Source organism: Pelophylax lessonae (assembly GCF_965119305.1).
Source record: "Pelophylax lessonae genome assembly, chromosome: 6".
NCBI lineage: Eukaryota > Metazoa > Chordata > Amphibia > Anura > Ranidae > Pelophylax > Pelophylax lessonae.
The window spans coordinates 48,274,484-48,301,176 of record NC_138773.1 but is presented as its reverse complement, the minus strand read 5'-3'; the positions used below and the strand labels follow the sequence as shown (position 1 = coordinate 48,301,176).

The 26,693-nt window shown below is 44.3% G+C and overlaps 1 protein-coding gene across 1 annotated transcript in view; it reads right to left on the bottom strand.

Moving 5' to 3' along the window:
* The window catches only part of PEMT (phosphatidylethanolamine N-methyltransferase), a 297,675-nt gene that overhangs the window by 210,343 nt on the left and 60,639 nt on the right, over positions 1-26,693 (bottom strand). Inside the window, exon 3 of the mRNA XM_082261246.1 lies at positions 952-1,067. Coding sequence (XP_082117372.1) covers positions 952-1,067 — 116 coding nt within the window. The remainder of the gene's footprint in view (positions 1-951; positions 1,068-26,693) is intronic.

Below are 26,693 nucleotides of genomic sequence, written 5' to 3'. Positions count from 1 at the left end.
TTCTTTTGAATAAATAGAATATTATGTTATGAGCTTTAATGATATGTTTATCTACCTTTAGAAACAATCTCTATGAACTTTCGAGAGCTGGGTGGTCCTGAAGAAGCAGTATCTTCCGTGAAACGCGTAGATAAAAATCCTAGATCTCGATCATATTCCACCCCATTTTTCAGTGGTTGTACTTGGTAGAATTAATATGCAAGCTATTTTCACGTCATATGTTTTAATAGATTTCATTACTAACAATTAATAAAACATTAGATAGATGAGTCGCGTATTTACCATATATATATATATATATATATATATATATATATATATATATATGTGTCTCCATTGTATTCGTTTTGTGCTTTTGAGGGGTATTTCTAAGTCCTACTTATTTGTTCTCCTATATGTATTTAAAATAGGGATGATACCAGCTAATGGCACATGGCTTTGACTCATACCTCCCTCCACACACGTTCAATCAATTTTGGTGTCAAAATACAGAATTTACACAGCAAATCTAAGAGCCAGACAGTAGGGGTGGGAACCTGATGTCACACACTGCACAGATCAGAGACATGAGTGTAATCTGAGACTTGAGTATAGGGAATGGACACACCCTCCTCTACATAGTCTCATAGGGAAACATGCCCAGCTGGGGTGTCAGGATAACCTTAAGAAGTGACTCATTCAGATAGCAAAGGAAAGAGAGAGCAGATAGGAATCACACATAGTGCTTTGCATTGAGACAAATACACACTAGAGTGGGATATGCTTTGTTCATTTTTCAATTTAGGAGTTTACAACCACTTTAAATTCTGACAAGCATATTGCCGAATACACAATGCGATGTTGATTGAGCTTCATGACACTTATATTCAACTCTAACTCGGTTTTATCGCTAGTTATAGAATAGTAAATCTTGCCTTTTGCTCACAAATAGTAAGATTTGTTATTACTTACCAGTGACTTCTATAGAGTGCCAGGGATATAATGACGGCACCCAGACTGTAGCAGCCGATATACGGTGACCCAAAAAGCCTTGAGAGAGTGTGGGTCCTGTACTCCCATCTCGCCACCTGCCAGGACAGTGATGGACATTAAACAGACAATAGTAACCAGTGTACAAATTCCAAGATCATTGTTAAAAAAAAAAGCCATAAGTCATAAAAAATAAAAAAAATTGTCTTGAGAGAACATGTTGCAAGTTCATGCAGAGTCAAGCAACAGGTTCACTTAATGACCCCCCCCCCCCCCGCTTTCCCTGCTGACACTTGCCTTCAGTTTCACCCCCAACCTCACCTTTTTCTTGCATCCGATACACTTGCTGGTACTTCTGAGAATAAGAAGTATGCAACTCTTCTTCCCTTCCAAATTGCTGACCTAAGTGGGCAATCATATAGGGTGGGCTGACCATACTAGGCCTTGTGTAAGGTCCAAGGTGGGGCTCAAAGAGAAGACAAATATAAGCAGCAGGGAGGGCAGGCAATAAAGTCAGACTGTTATTATTCCCAACATGGGCTTGGTCGCTGTCTACCACCAACGTGGACTCTTGGTACCACTGGGACCATTACCTCCAAGAAAAATGAGGGGAGAGTTAGCTATATTTAAAAGTGGATTTCCACTTTTGCAGTCAAATTAGAACACCTACTTTATATTTGTTACATGTCACGATTCACGTAGTATAACTCATAAAAATTGCAGCTTTATTTTGGAAATAATCCAAGGTTGTTCTCTTTGTCGATCAAGGCTCATCGCCGAAACGCGTTGGCCACCTTGTCTTTTTACTCACTGAGGCATGTCAATAAAGAATTGGAAGATTTACAGAGTTGCCAGCTGTCCTTCTGCTTGATGTTGTTCTCTTTGTTTACTAGGGCGCTGGGCAGCTGTGTTTGCCCTAATTAACCCTGTCTGTGCTGTGCTTGCAGGTCATTATATTGTAACTAGCTTTGAACATTGTATGTCTTAAAGGGTTAAAGGTTCAGTGACTGGGCTTCCTGGATTGCACGTAATGAGAACAGACTTGGGACAGGCTCACTATAGGCAGGCCATACACTGTGCAAATCTCTTAGCTGCAATCACGTGTACTGTTGACAGGGAAATCAGCAATTATCTTCTCCTGCCAGGGGGGGGGGGGGTCATCCCAGCTGGAAGAGGACAGTGATTAGTACTAGTGGCTATCGTGGACGCTAGCGATAATCGCAAGACTGGTTGTACACAAGTTGATCAATTTGGTACATTCAGCCTGCTTATTAACAGTTCGAACCTCGGCCAGTTCATGCTGAACCGGCCAAGATTCATGCCGTGTATGACTGGCCCAACCATGTTCTGAAAACCTTGCAGTCAGCTGTGATATCTTCTCCCAAGAAGCATCATTCTAAAAACAGTGTTTTCCCAAATTAGATTGCAAAAGTGGAAATACTCTTTAACCACTTCCCCCTAGGTGGACGTCATATGATGTCCAAATTTTGCGGGGGTATACCAGGATGATGCCTCTAGCTAGAGGCATCATCCCGGTACCGTTGTTTGAAGCCGACGGTCGGCTTTCCGTCGGTACCGATCGATGCGGCTCGGGAGCCGCTCGATCGTTACCCGGGGGGGCGGGAGGGGACATCCCCCCCCCCTCCCGCGGCTTTTACCGGGGCTCCCGTCCCACCGGGAGCCCCGAGCACCCAGCCGGCGCGTCCGCCGGCTGGATGGAGTCCCGATGAATGCCGGAAACGGCATCGATCGGGTCTCTGATGACGTAACCCGGAGGCGGCGTCCATGACGTCACTTCCGGGTTAGTGTGCTGCAAAACGGCGCCAAATTTGAAAAACGGCTGTATGCAAAAACGCAGTTTTCAGCGTTTTGCATACAGGGAAGTGTAGTGGAGGGGTCTAGGGTCTTTTAGACCCTCGATCCCTCCATAAAGTGTACCTGTCACTGCATATTGCTGTCACAAGGGATGTTTACATTGCAATTTTAAACCGTAACATGTTGGGTATCTATTTACTTGGCATGACATCTTTCACAATATACAAAAAAAATGGGCTAACTTTACTGTTTAGTATTTTTTAAATGCAGTGAAATGTAATTTTTCCCAAAAAAAAATGGCGTTTTAAAGACCGCTGCGCAAATACCGCGTGACAAAAAATATTGCAATGACCGCCATTTTATTCTCCAGAGTCTTTGCTAAAAAAATATATATAATGTTTGGGGGTTCTAAGTAGTTTTCTAGGAAAAAATACTGGTTTTAACTTGTAAACACAAAGTGTCCGAAATAGGCCTGGTATGGAAGTGGTTAAGCTCAAAGTTACATCTTGGGACTTACGCAGTGATAAAGACTCTTTGTGCCCCAATGTTTCTAAGCAGCCAAGCAATAGCCTTGTCATGGGGGACAGGCTGGAGCGAGTTACATGCACCCCATATCTGGAAGTACTGGGTATTTTTCTTCACTCCTCGGAGCAGGAGAGCAAAGGGAAGGTAAGAATGTACAGCTGGAGGAGAGAAGTGGAGTGAACCTATTTTCCTTTAAGGTAAAGTATCATGCTTGATTTACTTAAATGGGTTGCACTGAGCAGGCACTGCTCCCAGCTAAAGCCACCGTTGGTATAATTCCTGCGTGGCATGTGTACACCCCCCCAGCTGCTGTTTCTGCACCTAAAGGGGGAATGGTTATGGTCTGGTAAATACGCGACTCAACTACGGGGTTTTACTGCCCCTCAACAGCTTGTGTGAAAAGCCCTAAGGCACTGCTGCCTCTGATTGCCAGTCTCCCTAGATTTGGAGTAAGATTTTGTGATCTCACTACTGTTCTCCTTACTGGAGGCTCTAACATGAGGAAGCAAAGCCCTGCTTCTACCAAGATGGCCCCAACACAGACACAGTCTAGAACAGGGATCCTCAAACTATGGCCCACCAGCTGTTGCAAAACTACACATCTCATGAGGCATTGTAAAACTCTGACATTCACAGATATGACTAGGCATCAGTGATCGACCGATATCGTTTTTTCATTGCCGATATTGATATTTTGGTCATCGCGCATCGGTATCGGCCGATATGGACCGATATTTTCGTACATCTAAAAGACCCCAAACCCCTCCTCTGCACTTAAAAGCATTCAAAACGCCAAGTTTGGCTGTTATAAATGCTGTCATTTTTTTCAATCTGGCGCCGAGTACCCTAGAAGTGATGTCATGATATCACTTCCGGGTTTTTGCATGGAGACCCGATCAGAGCCGAATGTGGCTTTGATCGGGTCTTCGGCGGCCGTGCAGGCTAGTTGCCCGTGGCTTCCGGTGGGACGGAAGACCCAGGCAAGCGGTGGAAGGCGGCGGGAGGGGGACTTCCCCTCCCACTCCTTGTAATGACAGCCGAGCGGCTTCTAGCTGCAGTACAAGCACTTTCTGAAATATCGGCAATATCGGTAACCTCCGGGGCCGATTCCCATATATCAGGGAAAGTGCATATCGGCCCTCGATATATTGGTGTTGCCGATAATCGGTGGATCCCTACTAGGCATGATGGGAATTGTAGTTCCTGAACAACTGGAATGCCATAGTTTGAAGACCCCTGGTCTAGTAGAAGGAATGGCAAGTCCCTAATGGGGAAAAGATCATCTGCATGGAAACCACAGGCAATACTGGTGATTAGTCCTTTGCTTTCAGCTTTTCTTTTTGGTCACAGCTCCTAGAATCAGTTTCCTTTTTAGTGTCAACTCTACCATTTGTTTCTTGTTGCCAACAATTACTGTTTATTACTCTAACAGAAGGGTTTCCAAGCAGATACCACACCATCCATTCAGGAGGCCAATAGCCATTTCTGCCACCCGAAGTTCCGCTGCACTGTCCTGCACAAAAGAACGCAAGGCAGCTAATCTCTCGATTACCATAACAGAACAATGCTGGCTCATTGTATGATCACAAGCAAACCGGTTACTATGGACTGCTGTGGGCATCGGGCCAAGAGTGGTGTGACATGAAGTCTGGCCTCCCAAACTTACCAGCCATCATTATTTGGCCGCTAATCTACTAGGACAACAGAAAACACTTTATACTGCAGCTAAAGAGTGATAACCTGTATTAAGGCCAGGGGAGAACTATAAACACAATTTATCACGGCTCTAATGAGATATCTGCATGAGTGAGCTCAGATCTGGGACAAGGTGTTGAATGGTATCTTGCAAAAATAGGCCAAGGCAGATATGCAGTTTTTTTTTTGTGTCTCTATCAAGGACAAAGACATGAAGTTTCACTATGGAGGATAAGAGGAAGAAAAGTGTAGTCAGGACATAATTCAATTGTTCGGGAACACAAGATTCTAGAATATCTTGATCTCGAAACTGCAGAACACAAAGCTTCAGTTACCAAAATATTACATCTGGTGCCCATAGCAAATGGACTGTTATTTTTTTTTCAGTGTGATCTTGCACTGAAGGTCGGGCTCGTTTTTAAAGTGTTTTATCGAAAATATGTCTCCAAGGGTGCCAAATGTTCAAGATTAGCTGGAACAGTCCCCCATCTCTGTCCTCTGTCCCAATGATACCGAGTCCCGGGTTGTGTCCTGGGATCACAGCATCACCGTGCAGGTTTAGGAGATATTAATTGTACCTACAGGTAAGCCTTATTATAGGCTTACCTGTAGGTAAAAGTAAAAACATTGAGTATACTACTGCTTTAAATAAAGCCACAAGTTTTTATTGTGCAGCACTAGAACTTTGGGCACTGTGTGGGCCAGATGCCAGCATCTAAGGACCAATGACATCATAGGTTGATAAGGTGGACATCAGGTGCCCCCTAGTTTGCCCCTCCTCTTTTTCGGCACTCTGGTCAAGTTAGCTAAGTGAGGGAGAGTAACCGAGAGAAGAGAAACACTAATTACTAGTCAGTATCAGCGTGCAATGTTGGGTATCCTACGTGTGTGCTGCGAATGTAAGAATATTAGCTTAGTTTTAAAAATTTGTGCATAATTTTAAAGGGTGCCTTGACTGAAAAAAGGTTGAGAAACCCTGCTCTAGAGAATGGAAAGAATTATGGTAAATGTGTACATTAGAGGAAATGAGTGCATGGAGGGTGTAAAAAACCCCCCAAAAAAACTAACAAAAAAAAAAAAAAAAAGTGCAATTTATCATTTTTATTTTTAACTTTTATTAAATTTTTTAATTATTTTTACTTTTATTTTTATTTTTTTTACCTTTAGCACTTTTTATTTTTTTTAACTGTTACTTATTACTTTTATAACTTGCATTTATTACTTTTATTTTTAAATTGTATTACTATTTATTTTATTACTTTTGTTACATTTACTTCAAATTTATTTTACTTTAGTTTTTTCTTATATTATTTTTTTTTTTAGATTTTTATAGTAATGCAATTTGGTTCTTCGGATTGTGAATTTTACAGACAAATCCATTTTAAGAAGAAAATCTATGTAACCTAAAAAAGGAAATTCTCCCCAGAAATCCTTCTTTTTCATGGAAATAAACAGTAAAGATTCATGCGTGTGTTTCTTGCTGGAGCAGAGAATTACCCGTACATGGCAAACCTAAAATGAAGAGCAGCCAAGTAAGGCCAAGCTGGGCTCCTTTTTCTCAGGCTGCTGAGAATTTAGCGTTTCCAGGAATTCTAGTCTCAGTGTTATATGAAGAAAGATGAAATGGAGCAGAAATAAATCATCATAGACAAGGTGATATATCTGTCTTGTAAAACAATCTTAAAACATAATTATTTTGCTTCGAGTTAAACTCCAGCCAGTCACAAACATTTTGCAATTAATCTTACTGGACATAAACTGGCTGCTGCATGGATCCAACTTGTATCCTGAACGCCTCCTGCCACACCTGGCTGCCAGATAGTGAAATCCCTTATAGTCATTGTAACGGATCAACTGGCACCCCGACTGGGTACCTCCATTGACGGAGGCTCCTAGTGCTTCACGAGGGCTCCAAGCACTCCACCAGACACCATAACCACCTCAAACCCCACGAACCGCCGCAGCTTGGTTGGGGTCTCGCCGTCTCCTACCCACCCTGGACCTACGACAAGGCTCCAGGTTCCAGTGGGTGAAACTCTCTTTCCCCAGAGGTGAAGCAGGAACAGGAACAGAAACAAGCTCTTACAAGAGCTTAGTGATTATTCAAGGGAGTATGAAGAGCATATCAATCCCTTGCAGCAGATTCCCCCAATAAGAGACAGGACTCTAGATTGAGGGTGAAGTAGAACTCTTTATTGAACAGTCACACAGAATTTATATACAGCATGGACCTCCCCCTCCAGATCAGATTACCACACACAGGTCAGGGGTTGCCTGCTTACATTATCATATGCAGATGAAATTGTATAAAGGGACAGAATTAACCTGAACAAATTATCTAGCCATCTGGACAGAACAATGTGAGGTCATTAACATTTAACAATGGAACAGGCAGACTTAACACAATACACATTATCTCAATACACAATAGGGAAAGCCTGTCTGATATTGAAGGACATGGAATACACATTTAGGTGTCACAGACTCCATGGCAACAGGCCACAGGTCTCACAGTGCAAAGTGGGATCAAATCTCCACATTTCTTGAGAGACACCGTTGACAAATATCACTCTCCCATCTGAAGCCATTCAAATCATTAAGTATCAGTCTTTCACTCCCAGTGACAGTTAATACCATCACAGTCATCAGTATTCTCAGCCTCTGACCAGCCCCAAATTTATGATTGCAAAAACTGGTGTGGTCAGGGCCGCTGATAGGGAGCTAGAGCAAGTCCTATTTGTGCCAGGGCCGGGCCTCATCAGTTTAGAAGGGGGCCTGGGGGCAGAGAGGGGACTCATTAAATATCTTCACACAGCCATGGCTCCCACCAGTTAATGAAAAGCTCCTTGAGCCTGCTCAGTTCAGCAGCAGTGGCCAGGGACAGAGAGGGGACTATTTACCCATTTTCATGCCGTAGCTCCTGACAAATAAAGTTACGGCCTCTTCTATATCAATCCACCGGGGCAGGCTGGAACTTTCATTGTTGGGAGCACTCTGCCTGATACCAAAAAATGAGTAAAGACCTAGCTCTCAACTGTCCCTCTGTCCCTCTTTCCTCCCCATTTGTCCCTAATTTTGGTCTGATTGTATGTAAAATGCACTGTTTTATCCTTTCAAAAAGTGTTTCCCAGTGCTAAACCTTCCATCCAATTTCTAAATTGCTGCATTTTTACATTTCAGAAGCCAGTAAAGTAATAGTAGTGGAAAAAAAAAAATCACTTGTGGGTTTAACTAATAATTTTTTTTCTATCATTTTCCTTTAAATCGGAAATCAAGTCAGTGTTTTTTTTTTTTTTTTTTTTCTTACCTGAAAAGTAAAGGCATAATGTGCTAGCATGCATTGCATACTGTTGCAACACTGTTACTTTTGCATACTGTTAGGCCCGGTTCACACTGGGGCAACTTGTCAGGTGACTTAGCCGTAGAATGGAACCGTTCTACTCGGAGCAACTCAAGTCGCTCCGACTTAGAAAAAGGTTCCTGCACTACTTTGGGGGCGACTTGCATTGACTTCTATGCAAGTCGAAGTCGCACTGCACAGGTGGCTTCGGAGTCGGGCGACTTTGAAGCCACCCCCAGTGTGAACCAAGCATTACTGTGCCCAAGTTCTGTTGCACTTGGGCACAGTATGCAAATGTGTCATCACTATCTGTGCCTGAGTGCTGAACTTTCATAGATCACTGACCACTCACAAAGCAGGGATCACTGTTGTGCGGTTGACAGGCATAAGCATGCTTGGGCCTGGCACAATGAGTGCAGACCAGTGGAGGAGCAGGGATAATAGCAGTGCTGGGACAAGGCCATCCAGCTCCCAGGGCAAAGATGCCAAACTGCCCCACTTCCCTTAGGATTAGGGTCAGGGCGCCCACATCCCAGCTACAAACTAGGGATCGACTGATATATCGAGGACTGATATGTACTTTCCCCGATATATTGGAATCGGCCCGGAGGTTACCGATATTGCCGATATTTCAGGAAAGTGCTTGTACCGGAGTGATGCCTGCAGCTAGAGGCATCACCCCGGTACCGGCGTCCATAGCCGACGGTCGGCTGTCTTGGAATGACAACCGATGTGGCTGAGAAGCCTCCGGACTGTCATTACAAGGAGCGGAAGGATGTCCCCCCCCCCTTCCGTCGCCTTCCATGCTCACCCTGGTCTCCTGTCCCACCGGGAGACCCGGGCAACCAGCCTGCACGGTCGCCGAAGACCCGATCTCAGCTCTGATTGGGTCTCCATGCAAAAACCCGGAAGTGATGTCGGGTATTCAGCACCAGATTAAAAAAAATGACAGCATTCAAAACAGCCAAACTTGGCATTTTGAATGCTTTTAAATGCAGAGGAGGGGTTTGGGGTCTTTTAGACCCCCAGATCCCTCCACAAAAATACCTGTCAAGTAAACAAAAAAAAAATATTTTTTTTTACATGTACGAAAATATCGGTGCATATCGCCGATACCGATATGCATTGGCCAAAATATCGGTATTGGTATCGGCAACAAAAAAACGATATCGGTCGATCACTACTATAAACCATTGCGCTCAGGGCAGCCATCCCTAATGCCCAGCCCTTTCCCGACCCTGGGCAGCAGGTACAAGGAAACAATGCCTAATGTGAGTACACCCCGACCCTGTGGTGACACACTGAGCTTTTACAAGGTTTGGACACCTAGCTTCTATAGGTGAAAAGGGCACAGAGAGGAATAAGTATCACGGTGCGTTGAGGATGGGGGGGATTGTTCTTTCAAGAGAACCTGTCACTTTATCCTGGGTGTGTTCTCTTTAACAGACATTATGCCATGAGGCTTGTTCCCTGCAAAAAAAAGACTGTAGAGCAACTTCTTGTACTGTATGGAGGGGAAAGGTACGTTAAAAAATGTCACAGTGATCAGGTGTCAGTTCAGATTCTGGAAATAGTGTGTTCTGATCTCTACGTCTCGTAGTGTTCTGCAGATTATTACACAATCACTAATATCACATCAGTTGTATCTTAGGCCGCCTTGTGTCCCTGGGAATTTGAGGCAAGAACAGCTGTGACAGATTGCAGTACGTATCACAGACGGGTCAGGGGCGAGGCTTGCGTATGGGGCCCCAAACACGTGCATTGCACAACGTTACTAGACGACGTGTCTGTAGATTAATGGCGCTCCTGTCAATCAAAGAAGGATTTCCCCACCAAAATGAGACAGACAGCGATAAAGAACATATTGTATTGCCCAATCTAAAAAAGAGCTTTGCCAAGCAGTAGCTGTATATAAAATAAATGCATACCATAACCTACAATTACACAAAAAATTAGGATGGCAAAATGTTTTAAATGTTCGTGCTTTGGTGTGGTTTTTATAGCATGTATTAGCTGTGTAGTCCTGAACCAAGAAAAAACTGCAAATAGGGTCTCTCTGCTTTGCAACCAAATGGGCAGAGTTAGCATTTAGCATGATGTTATTGAGTAGCTATAGACAGATCCATAAATCCACCATCAAAATCACCCAAGGGGCTGCAGGCTACTAAGATTCTCAGGGCCGGATTAAGAGCATCATGGGCTTGGTGCTGAGGATTTTGAAGGGCCTTAAGGGCCGTGCCTTGGCATGCACCCAGAGGAGGAAGGGTGCAGCCATGCATGCCTAATTCAACATGGGATGCTGTCTCTGAAGCCCATAAACACATCCATGCATCGGCAACTGTCCCTCCTTGTCCGGCCTTCGTGCTGTGTGGGGAGGTTCTGAGGGAGCTGCCTGGGGAAGCGAGCATAGAAGCCAGACTTCTGTGTTTACAAGTGACAGAAGAGCGGTAACAGTGAATATGGCCAACCCGGGGCCTATAAAAAAGGTAGGGGCCTGGAGCTGCAGCTCCAATAGCCCCTACGTTAATCTGGCCCTGGAGATTCTAGATGGCGGGGTCTGCAAATGTTTTAATACGAGAGTCACATTGTATATTTTTAAAAATTTTATATATAGTTTTATATGTACAAATCTAATTGAAATGAATACATTTACTTTTATTGGACTTGATCAGATAAAAAAACCCCTAAAACTTCAGTAAAACAAAGCAAAACAAAGAACTTCCAAATAAACCTGAGCCCGTCAGAGTCCCTCCTTATATCAGGGTCCCATCAAAGTCCACCTTAGATCAGAGTCATAGGTGTGCCCCCCAAAGCTCAAACACACATTTTAAAATGTAATAAAACATGGATGGTGTCAGTAGAGCAGTGGACAGTGTCAGTAGAGCAGTGGACAGTGTCAATAGGGCAGTGGATGGTGTCAGTCAGTGGAGCAGTGGACGGTATGAGTAGGGCAAATGTGGTGTCAGTAGGACAGTGGATGGCGTCAGTCAGTAGAGCACTGGACAGTGTCAGTAGAGCAGTAGATGGTGTCAGTCAGTAGGGAAGTGGACAGTGCCAGTAGGGCAGTGGACGGTGTCAGCAGGGCAGTGGACGGTGTCAGCAGGGCAGTGGACGGTGTCAGTCAGCAGGGCAGTGGATGGTGTCAGTAGGGCACTGGACGGTGCCAGTAGGGCAGTGGACGGTGTCAGTCAGCAGGGCAGTGGACGGTGCCAGTAGGGCAGTGGACGGTGTCAGTAGGGCAGTGGACGGTGTCAGTAGGGCAGTGGACGGTGTCAGTAGGGCAGTGGACGGTGTCAGTCAGTAGGGCAGTGGACGGTGTCAGTCAGTAGGGCAGTGGATGGTGTCAGTCAGTAGGGCAGTGGATGGTGTCAGTCAGTAGGGCAATGCACGGTGTCAGTCAGTAGGGCAATGCACAGTGTCAGTCAGTAGGGCAGTGGACGGTGTCAGTAGAGCAGTGGACGGTGTCTGTCAGTAAATGCATGAAAACATTTACTCATGTTCTTGTTCTGTACTGTATGTAAATGAGCATTTGCATGTATTTGCGTGCAATTGCGCACATTGAGGTTTAAATTACGGATAAAAAAATGCAGATTTTTCTATTTTGTTTTTACTGAAGAATGCACAGTGCTTGTTTACGCGCCTGTGTGCGTAGGCACATTACAATAATTGGGCTGGATTTTAGCTGTACAGAGCTTTTTCAAGCTGCGAGATGCTCAAACAGGAGTATTGTGTGCGACAGGCCTTCCAATGTTTTTTAGAACCCCTTTTCTGGTGCTAAACATCAAGGGCCTGGTATGGATTGGGGGGGGGAGAACCAATGCATTTTTTATTGCCATTATTGTGTTGTTTACATTTCAGCTGTCAGTGGGGAAGTCCGCTGACAGCTGATGAGTCATCAGTTGTTGAGGACGCAGCGGCCAGCTTCCTGGCCCGCTGCTTAACAACCAGAATTCACACAGAATTCTAATTGGCCAATCATTTTTTGACCGATCCGAATTCCAATCATTCTGAACATTTGGAATTTGTTAAAAAATTATTAAACAAAATTTAACGAAAACAAAACAAAAATTAACAAATTCTGAAATGACTTTTAGCCCCCGTTCACACTGCAGCGACTTGTCAGTCGACCTGGTCGCCTGACAGGTCGCCGTAGATCGCCTGGCATAGAGAAGCTGTGGACCCGTTATAATAGGAGCGACACAAGTCGCTCCGACTTAGAAAAAGGGTCCGGAGCTTCTTTGGGGCGACCTGGAGCGACCTGCATTGACTTCAATGTTATGAAGTCCGTGCCGGCCGCTCTGAGGTCGCGGTGCGAGCAGCGCGGCGTGACCTGTGAGGTCGCCCCGGGAAGTTGGATCGTCCCAGTGTGAACGGGGCCTAAATAAATTCAGAAACAAAACAAAATTAGTAATATAATGAAAATGTTTTTCCGTTCTGCACATGTCTAATTTTGGGCACTGGATCGCAAACACAATGGGTCTGTAGAGAAGAGATAAGAGAAGGATGGGTTCACACCTACAGGTGCAACTGAGCGTGTGCATTTCCGTGCAATCTATGTGTGTTCCTGCAAGTCTGCCTGATAATTTTAATGGACTATCCTATGCGCGGGAAGCACGGAGAAGAAGCCCCGATCCTTTTCCAAAAATGTTCTACACCGAACCACATGGTGCTGCAGCCACACCGAACTGCATGCTTGCGAAATGTAAAGATGGTAACCTAGCCTAAAGCCTAGTACACACAATCAGAAAATCGTATAAAAAAATAACACTTTTGAAGTGATAGTAAGATAATCTGATCGCTAGTACACCGCTTTGGAGAGCCGATCAGGACAGGCTGAAAAGACAAACACGAAAATTTTTCTCATACCATACCGTACTATTTTCATTTAATCAGTACAGTTTTCATCCATAAATACAATCAAAATACAATCAAAATACATCATCACTTTAACATTTTTATTCTGTCGTACGAGAATATTTGGAATTTTAGTAATCTCTTAAAGCGGAGTTCCACCCATAAGTGGAACTTCCACTCCTTTGCTTCCTCCCAACCCTCCGGTGCCACATTTGGCACCTTTCAGGGGGGAACGGGTACCTGTTTTTGACCGGTACCCTTCCCCACTTCCAGGATACCGCACCGCTGCGCCGTCCCTCGGAAATATGGCCCACTCCTCCTTCCCCCCCCGCCGCCGAGCCAATAGGTATGCGCATTCGCAGTAGGGACCAGTAGGGACCTGCCCGTGAAGCCGCAAGGCTTCACTGCCGGGTCCTCTTACTGGCAATGGCGGCGGCAGCCCCCTACAGCCGATGGAAACATCGGCTGCGGTGCCGACATTGCTGGACTCCAGGACAGGTAAGTGTCCTAATATTAAAAGTCAGCAGCTACAATATGTGTAGCTGCTGACTTTAATTTTTGGAGGGGGTGGAGGGAAAGGCGGAGCTCCGCTTTAATTTTCGATATGGAGACTAGCATGCAAAAAAAAAAAAAAAAGATAATCGGTTATCCGATAATCTCATCGTGTGTACCTGGCTTAAATCATGAAGTGAATGGTGCATTTTTTTCCACCCCGCAGGACAACAGATTTATTTTTTAGTTAAGTGGACAAGCACATCTTATTCACACATGGTAAGAAAAGGAGCCAGATTTCATATTATTTATGTAAGAAACCGACACCAACGTATAGAGGAGCATCAATACCAAGTGCTGCACTTTTTAATCTTTCTGTACATCTCATTTATGCACATGCCCCCCCCCCCCCAAATTGCATAAATGGAGTGGGGTTTTGTTAAGAGGTCGCAGTAGATATGAACAGCCTTTCAAAACCGGGAGACCCAGAAAATGCCGTGCCCGTGTCTGTACACATCAGCCTGTCTGACGAAGTCTGAACTTAAACTGCACAGGCGGATAATTATAAAGCAGTATCTGTGCTAAAAATCACTAATGAGTTTATTTAAATCTGTTCTCTCTGCAGGCTGTCCATATAAATCACGGAGGTGCAGGATGAGATAATGGCATTCTACGCACACCATTTTGCACACTGATTAGAGGGTGTTAATTGGCCACTAAGATGATATTTGACCTCCTGTTGCTGGCTTGTAATTGAGCAAGGTTGTCTATCCCTCTCGAGTGATCAGTGCAAACATCTAGCGGTCTGCACACATAACTGACACCGATACTTGCCAAAACACACCGGTGGGTAACGGCAGACATGAGGACAAAATATACACTATATTGTCAAACGTATTGGGACACCTGCCTTTACACGCACATATACTTTAATGGCATCCCAGTCTTAGTCCATAGGGTTCAATATTGAGTTGGCCCACCCTTTGCTGCTATAACGGCTTCAACTCTTGTGGGAAGGCTGTCCACAAGGTTTAGGAGTGTGTCTATGGAAATGTTTGACCGTTCTTCCAGAAGCGCATTTGTGAGGTCAGGCACTGATGTTGCACGAGAAGGCCTGGCTTGCAGTCTCTGCTTTAATACATCCCAAAGGTGTTCTATCACGTTGAGGTCAGGACTCAACCTTGACTATGCAGGCCAGTCAAGTTCCTCCACCCCAAACTCACTCATCCATGTCTTTATGGACCTTGCTTTGTGCACTAGTGTGCAGTCATGTTGGAATAGGAAGGGGCCATCCCCAAACTCTTCCCACAAAGTTGGGAGCAGGAAATTGTTCAAAATGTCTTGGTATGCTGATGCCTTAAGAGTTCCCTTCACTGGAACTAAGGGGCCAAACCCAACCCCTGAAAAACAACCCAACACCACAATCCCCCCTCCAAATGATTTGGACCAGTGCACAAAGCAAGGTCCATAGAGACATGGATGAGCGAGTTTGGTGTGGAGGAACTTGACCACTCTGCACCCGACATAACACTTTTGGAAAGAATTAGAGCGGAGACTGCCAGCCAGGCCTTCTTGTCCACATCAGTGCCTGACCTCACAAATGCGCTTCTGGAGGAATGGTCAAACATTCCCATAGACACACTCCTAAACCTTGTGGACAACCTTCCTAGAGGAGTTGAAGCTGTTATAGGTGCAAAGGGTGGGCCAACTCAATATTGAACCCTATGGACTAAGACTGGGATGTCATTGAAGTTCATGTGGTGTGAAGGCAGGCGTTCCAATATTTTTGGCAATATAGTGTATATTGCATCAAAAATGATAAAATGTCCTACGTTCCCACAAAAATGCATTAAATATTTTTCAAGCTTTCAAACTAATCAGAGATCTCTAACGCAGATCAAAATTTTATTCCAAATCTCAGGACTGTCCCCCACAGACGTCCTTGAATTAATATGTTAAAATAAGCAATGACATAACAGATGCAAGATTTTCATTAAAGAGCAATACCAGCCAGCAAGTGAAACCAATCAGTGAGCACCAAGGCTATGCAGGAGACACCGCAACTGTGCTATAACCAGAACACTGCCTCAGTTTACCTTAATCGGAGTTCAGTGTAATTCCCTGCAGCCTTACTCCAGAAAGCATCTCACAGGGGGAGTAATGCTTATAGCATCACCAATCACATAATCTGAATTTTACTGTTGCTTTTGAATAACGCAAGCCTGAGTTTATTAAACATAATGGACTCTCTGGGTGGCTAACTGATCTCGTCTCAGCAGTCCTTTAGCAGGAAGGCTAAACATACTCCCTTATATGAAGATATCCATTAGAGCAGCCCCTCTGAACCCTTTTACCCCAGGGGAATTCTTGAAATAATTTTCAGGTCTTGGGAAATTATGAAACTAATTTAATACAAATCAATGAGAAGAATGCCCCTTACATTGGTGGTCAGAGGGAAGAATGCCCCTTACATTGGTGGTCAGAGGGAAGAATGCCCCTTACATTGGTAGTCAGAGGGAAGAATGCCCCTTACATTGGTAGTCAGAGGGAAGAATGCCCCTTACATTGGTGGTCAGAGGGAAGAATGCCCCTTACATTGGTAGTCAGAGGGAAGAATGCCCCTTACATTGGTAGTCAGAGGGAAGAATGCCCCTTACATTGGTAGTCAGAGGGAAGAATGCCCCTTACATTGGTAGCAGAGGGAAGAATGCCCCTTACATTGGTAGCAGAGGGAAGAATGCCCCTTACATTGGTAGTCAGAGGGAAGAATGCCCCTTACATTGGTAGTCAGAGGGAAGAATGCCCCTTACATTGGTAGTCAGTGGGAAGAATGCCCCTTACATTGGTGGTCAGTGGGAAGAATGCCCCTTACATTGGTGGTCAGTGGGAAGAATGCCCCTTACATTGGTGGTCAGAATGCCCCTTACCTTGGTGGTCAGTGGGAAGAATGTTCCTTACATTGGTGGTCAGCAGTGATGGTAGTAACTGCGTTTAAGTAAACGGCGTTACTTAACGCAGTTACTTTTGAGGATAACGAGTAATCTAATTGATTACCTGTCCTCTCCCTGTAACGCCGTTGCCGCTACTTTCGTCTGCGTTACCGCAATTACATCTACCGCCACTAGATGGCAGTATATGTAATTGTAATTCCCCCTCTCCTCTATGACCGCTGTCCGCAGTACTGGAGAGAGAGGAGGAGGAGGAGACTTAGACAGAGAGGAGAGACGAGCGGTAGCGAGCTCAGCGCGCCAGGTCCAGGAGCAAAGGTAGCTGAGAATTGGCTGCATTGGCCTAAAACATAGCTCTTAGTACGCTCTATGGGTTCTTCTGTTTTGCAAAGCTGACACTACCTCACCAAGCTGTTACCAAGTAACAGCTTATTCTAATACTCTTAGCCTCACTTTGGCTGTAGCTTAGTCACATTTCCTTTGCAGGTCCTTCTTTTCAGCTTTCTTGTGGGCAGTTTGTGTCCATTTTTGCTATTTTGTAGGCAGTCCCTACATCCATTTCTGCTTTCTTATAGGCAGCTTCTGTTTCCTTTAGTACAGCTTGTGCCTGGATATCAGCAGTTTCTGACACCATTTATACCCTTACTTTCTGCAAAGACAGCTGGTACCTTGGTGGCCTCAGGTTCTGCACACAATCTTATACAGTAGGTTTTAATAACTACTAGCATGTCAAGTAAAGAGATAGTGTTTCATAGAATTGTAACATTTTGTCCTCTACCCAAACCCTGGCTTTTAGAAAGTTGCAGTGTCTTTCTTTTGTTAAAAGCAATGAAATCATTTAGATCTTGAATAGACTCACCAGCATTAGTATTTGATTGAGGCGAAGAATACCTTAGTTGCTCTGCATCATTACAGGTTTCATTAGCAGCAGTTATGTATAAGGGCTCTTTCTCACGGGCGATCCGATCAGATCCGTCTGTCAGTTTTTTAGGCGGATCTGATCGGATCCTCCATGCAGCTCTATGGGGCAGCGGATGTCAGCTGAGACACCTCCGCTGACACCCACTGCCATCCGTATCCGATCCTGTCCGTGAAATCTGGACGGATGGAAACCCTATTTTCCATCCGTCCTGGGGATCGGATCGGATGAAAGCGGACAGGCGGTCCGCTATCATCCGATCCCCCATAGAGGGCAGTGGGGGCTGTGACACCTCCCTCTCCGCACTGCAAGCGGAGACGGAGCTGTCATCCGCCGGCTCAGCGGGGATCGGCGGATCGATCCCCTCTGAGCAGCACGGATCCGCCTACAGAGGTGGACCGTGTGAAAGAGCCCTTACATAGTCCTATTTGACACATCAGAAATGATCAGTCATGCCTGTCTTGTTTGTTTTCCAATTTTCTTTCCTATTTCAAGAAAGGCTGTAAGCAAGTGCCTACGCAACATTGTAGGTTAAGCTTTTATGTACAGTTTTGCCCTCTACTTAACGCAGTTACTTTTGAGGGTAACGAATAATCTAATTGAATACCCGTCCCCTCCCTGTAACTCCGTTGCCGCTACTTTCGGCTGCGTTAACGCAATTACATCTACCGCCACTAGATAGCAGTAGATGTAATTGTAATTCCCCCTCTCCACTATGACCGCTGTCCGCGGTACTGGAGAGAGGGGAGGAGGAGGAGACTCAGACTGAAAAATATAGTCAAGGATCAGGACTCCACCAGGGCAGCAGGAAGTCCACCAGCAGTCCACCACCGCACACAGCCAGCCCAGAAGAGAAGAGAGGCGCAGACAGACAGGCCTGGAGGAAGACTGACCTGGACAGACCCTGACCACACAGTGTGCCAGTGCAGGCCACACTACCACCAGCAGCCATCACAGCAGCTACCAAAAAACAAAAACCTCACAGTCAGGACTCAGACCCCCACCACCAGTGTGCCACACCACCAGTGTGCCACACCGCCATCAACGACGTGCCACACCACCACCAGTGTGCCACACCACCAGTGTGCCACACCGCCACCACCTCCACCAGTGTGCCACACCACAACCAGTGTGCCACACTGCCACCACCCGTGTGCCACACCACCACCAGCCAGCCACTCCAGGCAGCAGGTACCAAAAAACAAAAAAAAATAGTTACTCACGCAGTCAGGAGGACTCAGGACTCCGACCCCCACAGTGTGCCACACCGCCACCACTATTAAAGATCTTATAGAACATAATTGCATTATAAAATAGTAAAAAAAAAAAAAAAGGTCAGTTACTTTGCTGAGTAACTAATTATTTTTTCAATGTGGTAACTGAGTCACTAACTCAATTACTTTTTGGGAGAAGTAATTTGTAACTGTAACTAATTACTTTTTTAAAGTAAGATGACCAACACTGGTGGTCAGTGGGAAGAATGTTCCTTACATTGGTAGTCAGTGGGAAGAATGTTCCTTACATTGGTGGTCAGTGGGAAGAATGTTCCTTACATTGGTGGTCAGTGGGAAGAATGCTCCTTACATTGGAGATCAATGGGAAGAATGCTCCTTACATTGGAGATCAATGGGAAGAATGCTCCTTACATTGGAGATCAATGGGAAGAATGCTCCCTACATTGGAGATCAATGGGAAGAATGCTCCCTACATTAGAGATCAATGGGAAGAATGCTCCTTACATTGGAGATCAATGGGAAGAATGCTCCTTACATTGGAGATCAATGGGAAGAATGCTCTTTACATTGGAGATCAGTGGGAAGAATGCTCCTTACATTGGAGATCAATGGGAAGAATGCTCCTTACATTGGAGATCAATGGGAAGAATGCTCCTTACATTGGAGATCAATGGGAAGAATGTCACCCTTACAGTGGTCCACAAAATGCCACAGCTAAAAAGATTAAAGGTGTCATGCGAATGGCTCTGCAAAGTGGCATTCGCTCTGGAACTATGCAGGTACCATAAAATGGGAGGTCAGTTAGCTACAATCCAAGGAACCCCTAGCAAATTCTGGAGAAACCTGGCTGCATGAGAGGGATAATCTACAGTACACATTTGAATATTGAAACCAATTATCTAAATATGGAAAACCATGTAAAATGTTGATGTCAATATGTTGTTGATCACTGTTGTCCTTGCTGAAGAGGAAGCTGTACCCGCAGTGCAAGAATGTTCCTGGTTCTTCTTCATACCTGTGGAACCGTGCTTTCTCCACTTCTCCTGCTGCTTCTTGAATACATCCCCATCAGTCATTAAGGGGGCAGCTCTGACATGTGAAAGCCCTGCCTCTACCAAGATGGCTGCCTCTAAAAAGAGAAAGTGTAGAACAAGGCATGGGAAAAACTTTTCAGTAGCAGGGAGCCCTTAGGAAATACTGTTGAGTAGCCCTTTGCTCTCATTTTGCCTTTTGTCCTGTTAGCAGTTTGTAGGGGGGAAAAAATGAACTCTTTGCAACAATTTGGCTTGCCATATATGTACAACAATGCAATTGTTCAGTCTCAAATTCAGTTTGGATGTCAATATCCTCTGTTTGGAATGTAATTAAGAAATGGCATCATCAGGAACAGTGGGAAGTTAAAGCAAGATGTGGAAGACCAAGAAAAATATCAGACAGAACAGCTCGTAGGATTGTGAGAAAAACAATTCAAAACCCACGTTTGACTGCACGATCCCTCCAGAAAGATCTGGCAGACACTGGAGTTGTGGTACACTATTCCCCTATAAAGAGATACTTGTACAAATATGGTCTTCATGGTAGAGTCATCAGAAGAAAACCTCTTCTATGTCCTCACCACAAAAATCAGCATTTGAACTTTGAAAATGAACATATAGACAAGCCTTATGCATTTTGGAAACAAGTTCTGTGGACCGATGAGGTTAAAATTGAACTTTTTGGCCGGAATGATTCAATAACATTTCAGCAAATTTTGGATGGCTTCTACAAATGGATAATGATCCTAAACACACCTCGAAATCCATGGGGGATTACATCAAGAGGCGTAAACTGAAGGTTTTGCCATGGCCTTCACAATCTCCTGACCTCAACATAATTGAAAATCTATGGATAGACCTTAAAAGAGCAGTGCGTGACAGACAGCCCTGAAATCTCAAAGAACTGGAAGACTTTTGTAAGGAAGAATGGGCAAAGATACCTCAAACAAGAATTTAAAGACTCTTGGCTGGCTACAAAAAGCGTTTACAAGTTGTGATACTTGCCAAAGGGGGCAGTGCAAGATATTAACTCTGCGGGGTGCCCAAACTTTTGCAGACGCCATTTTTTTGTTTTCTGTTATTTTGAAAGTGTAAATGATGGAAATAAAATCTATCTTTTGTTGACATATTATAAGAATGTCTAATCTGTAATTTGATGCCTTTTGGAGATTTTTCCATCTTTCCTTGGCTTCTTTATGCACATTAATACAAATTTTTACCTGGGGTGCCCAAACTTTAGATCCCCACTGTATATACTGTATTTACCCCCTGAGAAATAAAGCTGAAGGAATCCTGATCAAACACGACAGAAAATCTGGAAACTTTCTATAAGACTGCTTGACAGGGCCATTGTTTTTGATTTCGATTTCTATCTGGTCACAAGTATTCTTTCAATTCATTAAATCTGTGTCAATCTGTAAAATAGATTATGGGACTAAATGAGCTAAAGGTAGTTTGCATTCATTTGGTTGATCTCTGGTTAAAAGTGGTTTCAAAATTGTCTGAAAATTGCCAGATATATGGCCACCAATATCATTGAGAAGCAACAGGTCCGCTTTAACTTCCAAGAGAAATAAAAGTGGAAGAAGAAAAGGCTGAGGCACCATGATGGGGATTGTTTACCTAGTTCCCGCTCATTTCTATTCTGTGCAGCACAATCTGGGTTACAGAACATTGCCTACAAACGAGTTTCTGGAGAGCGCAGTCACGTTCTGGTCGGCTGCAGTGCTGGGCACCGTGTACAGTAAATTGAGAGCCGTGAGTAGGAAAAAATTTGCATGAAATTGTAGACGCATAAAAGTAATCAGGTTGTGTATGAAGGTCAGTGAGCGCACATCTTGTTCAATTGATGGAAATTAAGCTGTTCTATGCGCTAAATGGTTTTGTGTATAGAACCAGCGTAAAAATAGGTCTCCAAACTACGAGATAAATCTCAGTATGTGTGTCAAAATATACACTCAATCTAACCTCTTGTGTCCATAACTGATCTTGAAAATTACTGCTGAAAAACATCATTAAAGTGGATCTTAAAGTGGAGCTGAACTGAAAAATGTAGGCTATGCTCTGTTATAAGAAACACTCAGAAAACAATAATTGTGTCCAAGCAGTACCCTGAAAGACTTGCCTTTTGTCTCAAATTCCTTCTGATAAATAGAGCGTTTCCTTTGCCTAGGCACTCCTGCGCCTACGTCCCCATAGCTATATATCCGCAGGCCGCAGCGTGAGATCATCAATGGCACTGCTGCCTGACTGCTACTTTCACCAGATTTGGAATGAGATTTGGTGATATCTCTACTGTGCTGTTCACTGTTCTCCTTGCAGAAAAACAGAACCATGCAAATCATTCCTTTATGGCCCTGGGCAAAGTGTACATCCAAAACCCTTTTTCGTAATACAGATATAACCAAATAATATTAAAGGATAAGTCCACCCTAAAACTAAAATCTCTGAATCTATAGATCTCTACATTCTAACACTAACCTATCTAGCCCTTTAAAAAGAAGAAATCAGTATACTTACCTTTTTTTTAAGCCAATCCGACCTGATCCCAAGCTGAGCGGTCATCTGCGGCTTCGCTGTAGAGGCGGGTGCAGAGGAAACAGCCGTCAACGGAAGCCACGCAGTAAGTCTATGGGCAACATCACATCCCATTAATTTCACAGCAGTGTCCTCTGCAGAGCTTCCGCCGCTGAAGATCGGGTCAGATCGGCTTCAAAAAAGGCAAGTATACCGATTTCTTCTTTACAGGGCTAGATAGGTTAGTGTCAGAACATGGATGTCTATAGATGCAGGGATTTTAGTTTTAGGGTGGACTTATCCTTTAAGCCCAGGGCCGGCGCTACCACTAGGCAAACTATGCAGCCGCCTAGGGTTCACTGCTACCTAGGGCACAGCCACTGGTTTCCCTCCACAGAGAACACTGAGCTGCCCTCAACGCCATGGAGCATTTCATTACAGCCTCCTGGGCGTATTTCACCTGGAAGAGATGTCCGTCCAAGGCAAAGACGGTAATAGCCCAGATGTAGCTCATTCTGACATCAGGCTCACTCTACTCACGAAATCGAAAATTGCTTCTGAAAACAGCTCACGGGACTCTGCGCTACCCCCATCTTATCAGGATAAAAATCCTCTGTCTAGTTAAAAGGGTGCAGATGATATTAGGAATATCTGGAATCATTTATTCTGCTCGGACACACACAGGGCCAGAGGGGGGCAACCATGTATGTGGCATTTGCTTAAACCAGACTCAGATGGAAAGGAGAAGTCACCCAGCAAACTATACAGAAGGTGCATGATCTGCTGATGGCGGAGGGGGTGATGGCACCAGCTTTATTCTAGGACAGTGATGGAGAACCTTGGCACCCCAGATGTTTTGGAACTACACTATTTAAACTAGGATTGAGGGGGTGAATGAGATTATATTGGGGCAGACAGGTCAGACAGGGGTCAGCCCCTATTGGTGGGTGGAATGGGGAAAGATGGAGGAGAGCTATGGCAGATAAGAAGGTTCCCATATTACAAACAACCATTGGAAATTGTACTTTTTGTACTAAAATAAAAAATATGCAAAATAAGATTGCAAAATGTGACAAGGAATTAAAAGTGTTTGTTCACCAATCCCAGAAGTCTGCCAAGCAAAATAGGTGAGTTGGAAGCTCTGGTACAGGAGGAGCCGCTCGATCATTACCCCAGCGAGCGGGACGCCCCCAACCCTACCGCCGCCTTCCGAGGCTCTGCCCGGGTCTCCCGCCCCACCGGGAGACCTGAGCAACCAGCCAACGCGTCCGCCGGCTGGTTGGAGTCCCAATCAAAGCCGGATGCGGCTTCGATCGGGTCTCCGATGACGTAACTCCATGACTCCGCGTCCATGACGTCACATCCGGGTTACTCGGGTGCTAAAGGTTCCGGATTTAAAAAGTGAATGTATTCAAAAATGCGGTTTTCGACATTTTGAATACATGGAAGTGGAGTGGAGGGGTCTAGGGTCTTTTAGACCCCCGATCCCTCCATAAAGAGTACCTGTCAGTGCCCATTGCTGTCACAAGGGAGTTTACACAGCTTGTGACAGCAATAAAAGTGATCAGATTTTTTATTTTTTTTAAAAACCTGTGCTAAAATTAAAAATAAAATAAATAGGAAAAAAAAAATAATTTTTAGCCGCCCCCGTCACCATGAAAGAAAACGTATACGGGAAGTCGCCCCGCAAATTAAATCGCTGTTCAAACCACACATGTGAGGTATCGCTGCGATCGACAGAGCAAGAGCCATAATTTAAAAAAAGAGCTACACCGTAACATGTTGGGTATCCATTTACTCAGCGTGACATCATCGTAATTTTTTCAAAAAATGGTGTTTGAATGACCGCTGCGCAAATACCGTGTGACAAAAAATATTGCAATGACCACCATTTTATTCTCCAGAGTCTTTGCTAAAAAAATATACATAATGTTTGAGGGTTCTAAGTAGCTTTCTAGCAAAAAATACTGATTTTAACTTGTGAACAAAATTGGTCAAAAATGGGCTCAGCCCTTAAGTAGTTAACGTATCTGTATGTATCATTTCCATCAGAAAATCCTAAAGATAAGGAATTTATTCTCTCTTTTAGGATAATGGCCACAGCCATGCAAATCATTCTTTGATGCCGTTTGGTCCAAAGTTATGTCCAGAAGAGATCAGCAGGAATGTATACCCAGAAAGATAATGGTAATGCGAGTTAAAAAGAACCAAGAGGAGGACTCTTTGGCTTTGGATTATCTCTGGCTAATTTTGGTCCGCACCATACCATGGCTGTACTTTGTCATTGTTCCCCCAAGCCCTACTCCATAGAAGCGCTTCTGGATGTAAAGCTGGCCAAGAGGCATAAAAGAAAAAAAATGCATGACTGTTGCACTCCTGAAGGCTGTCCTTGGCTATCGCTTCAGAGTATATGGCTGGTTTTGCCCACTCTTCTGTACCAAACTAACAACGATTCTTCTAGTCAGGTGGTGGGATGTGCCTGGTTATATCCATACTACCCTTTAATAGAACTAGTACTGGGCAATAAAATGGCCACCTTTGCAAACCACTTTCTTCTAAAACCATTTGAATGACCAAAATGTTTATTTTCAGATAAATTCAGTGTTATTGTAATAGGTTTCCCTATTGCCTTCATTAAACTAACGGCCAGTAAAGACAGATGGGGACTTGTGTCCAACATAATGTGAAAGATTTCTTATGGGAGGAATAAACTAATATAACCTGACTTTAAAAAGACCTACAGCTCCAACCACAACAGGTAGACCAGCTAGGCCCATTATTTTTTTAATAAGACTTTGCCTCTCTGGGAATAGAGATCATCATATTACCTCAAATCCTCCCAGCACATGGCTTCCTGTGAATTATATACGTGAAGTTTGCCAATTCATCAGGCCTTGGCACTCACAACAAGATGGCCCTTGAGAAGAAGTCAACTCATGTCCTCTTGGCTCACATCCCACCGTTTCTTTAGAAAGACCCCACCTACACTTTCCACAGAAGAGACATCTGGGAGAAAGGAAATAATGATTGTAATTCAACTTAATATTTTTAATGGAAGAACACTTAGTACCATCTGTGTTACTCTCTGGTAAGACTTTGGCCTACGCACTCACAGCTGTAAGGGAGGAAATCAGACCGATATGTTTTTCAACCAAAGGACACTGTCAGGACAGTGATAGGCAATCACTTATGTTGGAATACAGACAAAAAAAAAAAAAAATTTTAGTGGAGTGGAGATTTGGTTAGACCTTCTGAGAATGTTTTGGTGTACACCTCTCCCGGTGATAAGACCCATCTTAACCACTTTGCCGCTGCTCACTAGAGCTCTACTGTGGCAAAGTGGCTCTTGTAGGTCTGACGACGTAGACTTACGTCGCCAGACACTCCCCCTTCTCGGCGGCGCGCGCGCGCCGCCGGAGACTCGCTCCCGCTGTATTCAGTCACAGCGGGAGTCGGGCCAGGGGAGGAGCTCTTCCCCGGTCGTCGGGGAATCGAGTCTGGAGGTCCGCCCGCTTGTGTAAACAAAGCGGCCGGATCTCCTAAGTGACAGGCAGGGTCAGATTGCAGGGTTCAGCATAGCTGAACCCTGGATCTGTCCTTGTGTCACATAGTCACCTCCCCCCACACATCAGTAAGCACCAGGCATACATTAACCCCATTAACCCCTCCCTCTCCAATAAAATTAACCCCTTCCCTGCCAGTGTAATTTTTACAGTAACAGTGCATATGTATAGCACTGATTAGTGTAGTAATGTCACTGGTAACCCCAAAAGTGTCAAAAATGTCAGTCAAGGGTCCGATTTGTCCACCGCAATGTCGAAGTCCCGCAAAAAAAAAAAAAAAAAAAAAAATCGCAGATCGCCACCATTACTCGTTAAAAAAAAAAAAAAAAAAAACACCAAAAACGACAGAAATCTTTCCCTTAGTTAGTAAACGCAATAACTTTTGCGCAAACCAATCAAAATACGCTTATTGCAATTTTTTTTACCAAAAATATGTAGCAGAAAACAAATTGGCCTAAAATGATAAAAATTTTTGTTTACATTTTTTTGGGGGGAATTTCATATTAAAAAATGTGAAAAATATTGTTATTTTTTCAAAATTGTCGCTCTTTTTTTGTTTATAGCACAAAAAGTAAAAATCGCACAGGTGATCAAATACCACCAAAGGAAAGCTCTGTTTGTGGGAAAAAAAGGACGTAAATTTCGTTTGGGTACGGCATTGCATGACCGCGCAATTGTCAGTTAAAGTCGCACAGTGCCGAATCGCAAAAAGTGGCCCAGACGTAAGACAGCAAAATCCTCTGTTGGTAAAGTGGCTAATGGTGGACCACAGTCTGGATCTGGACCA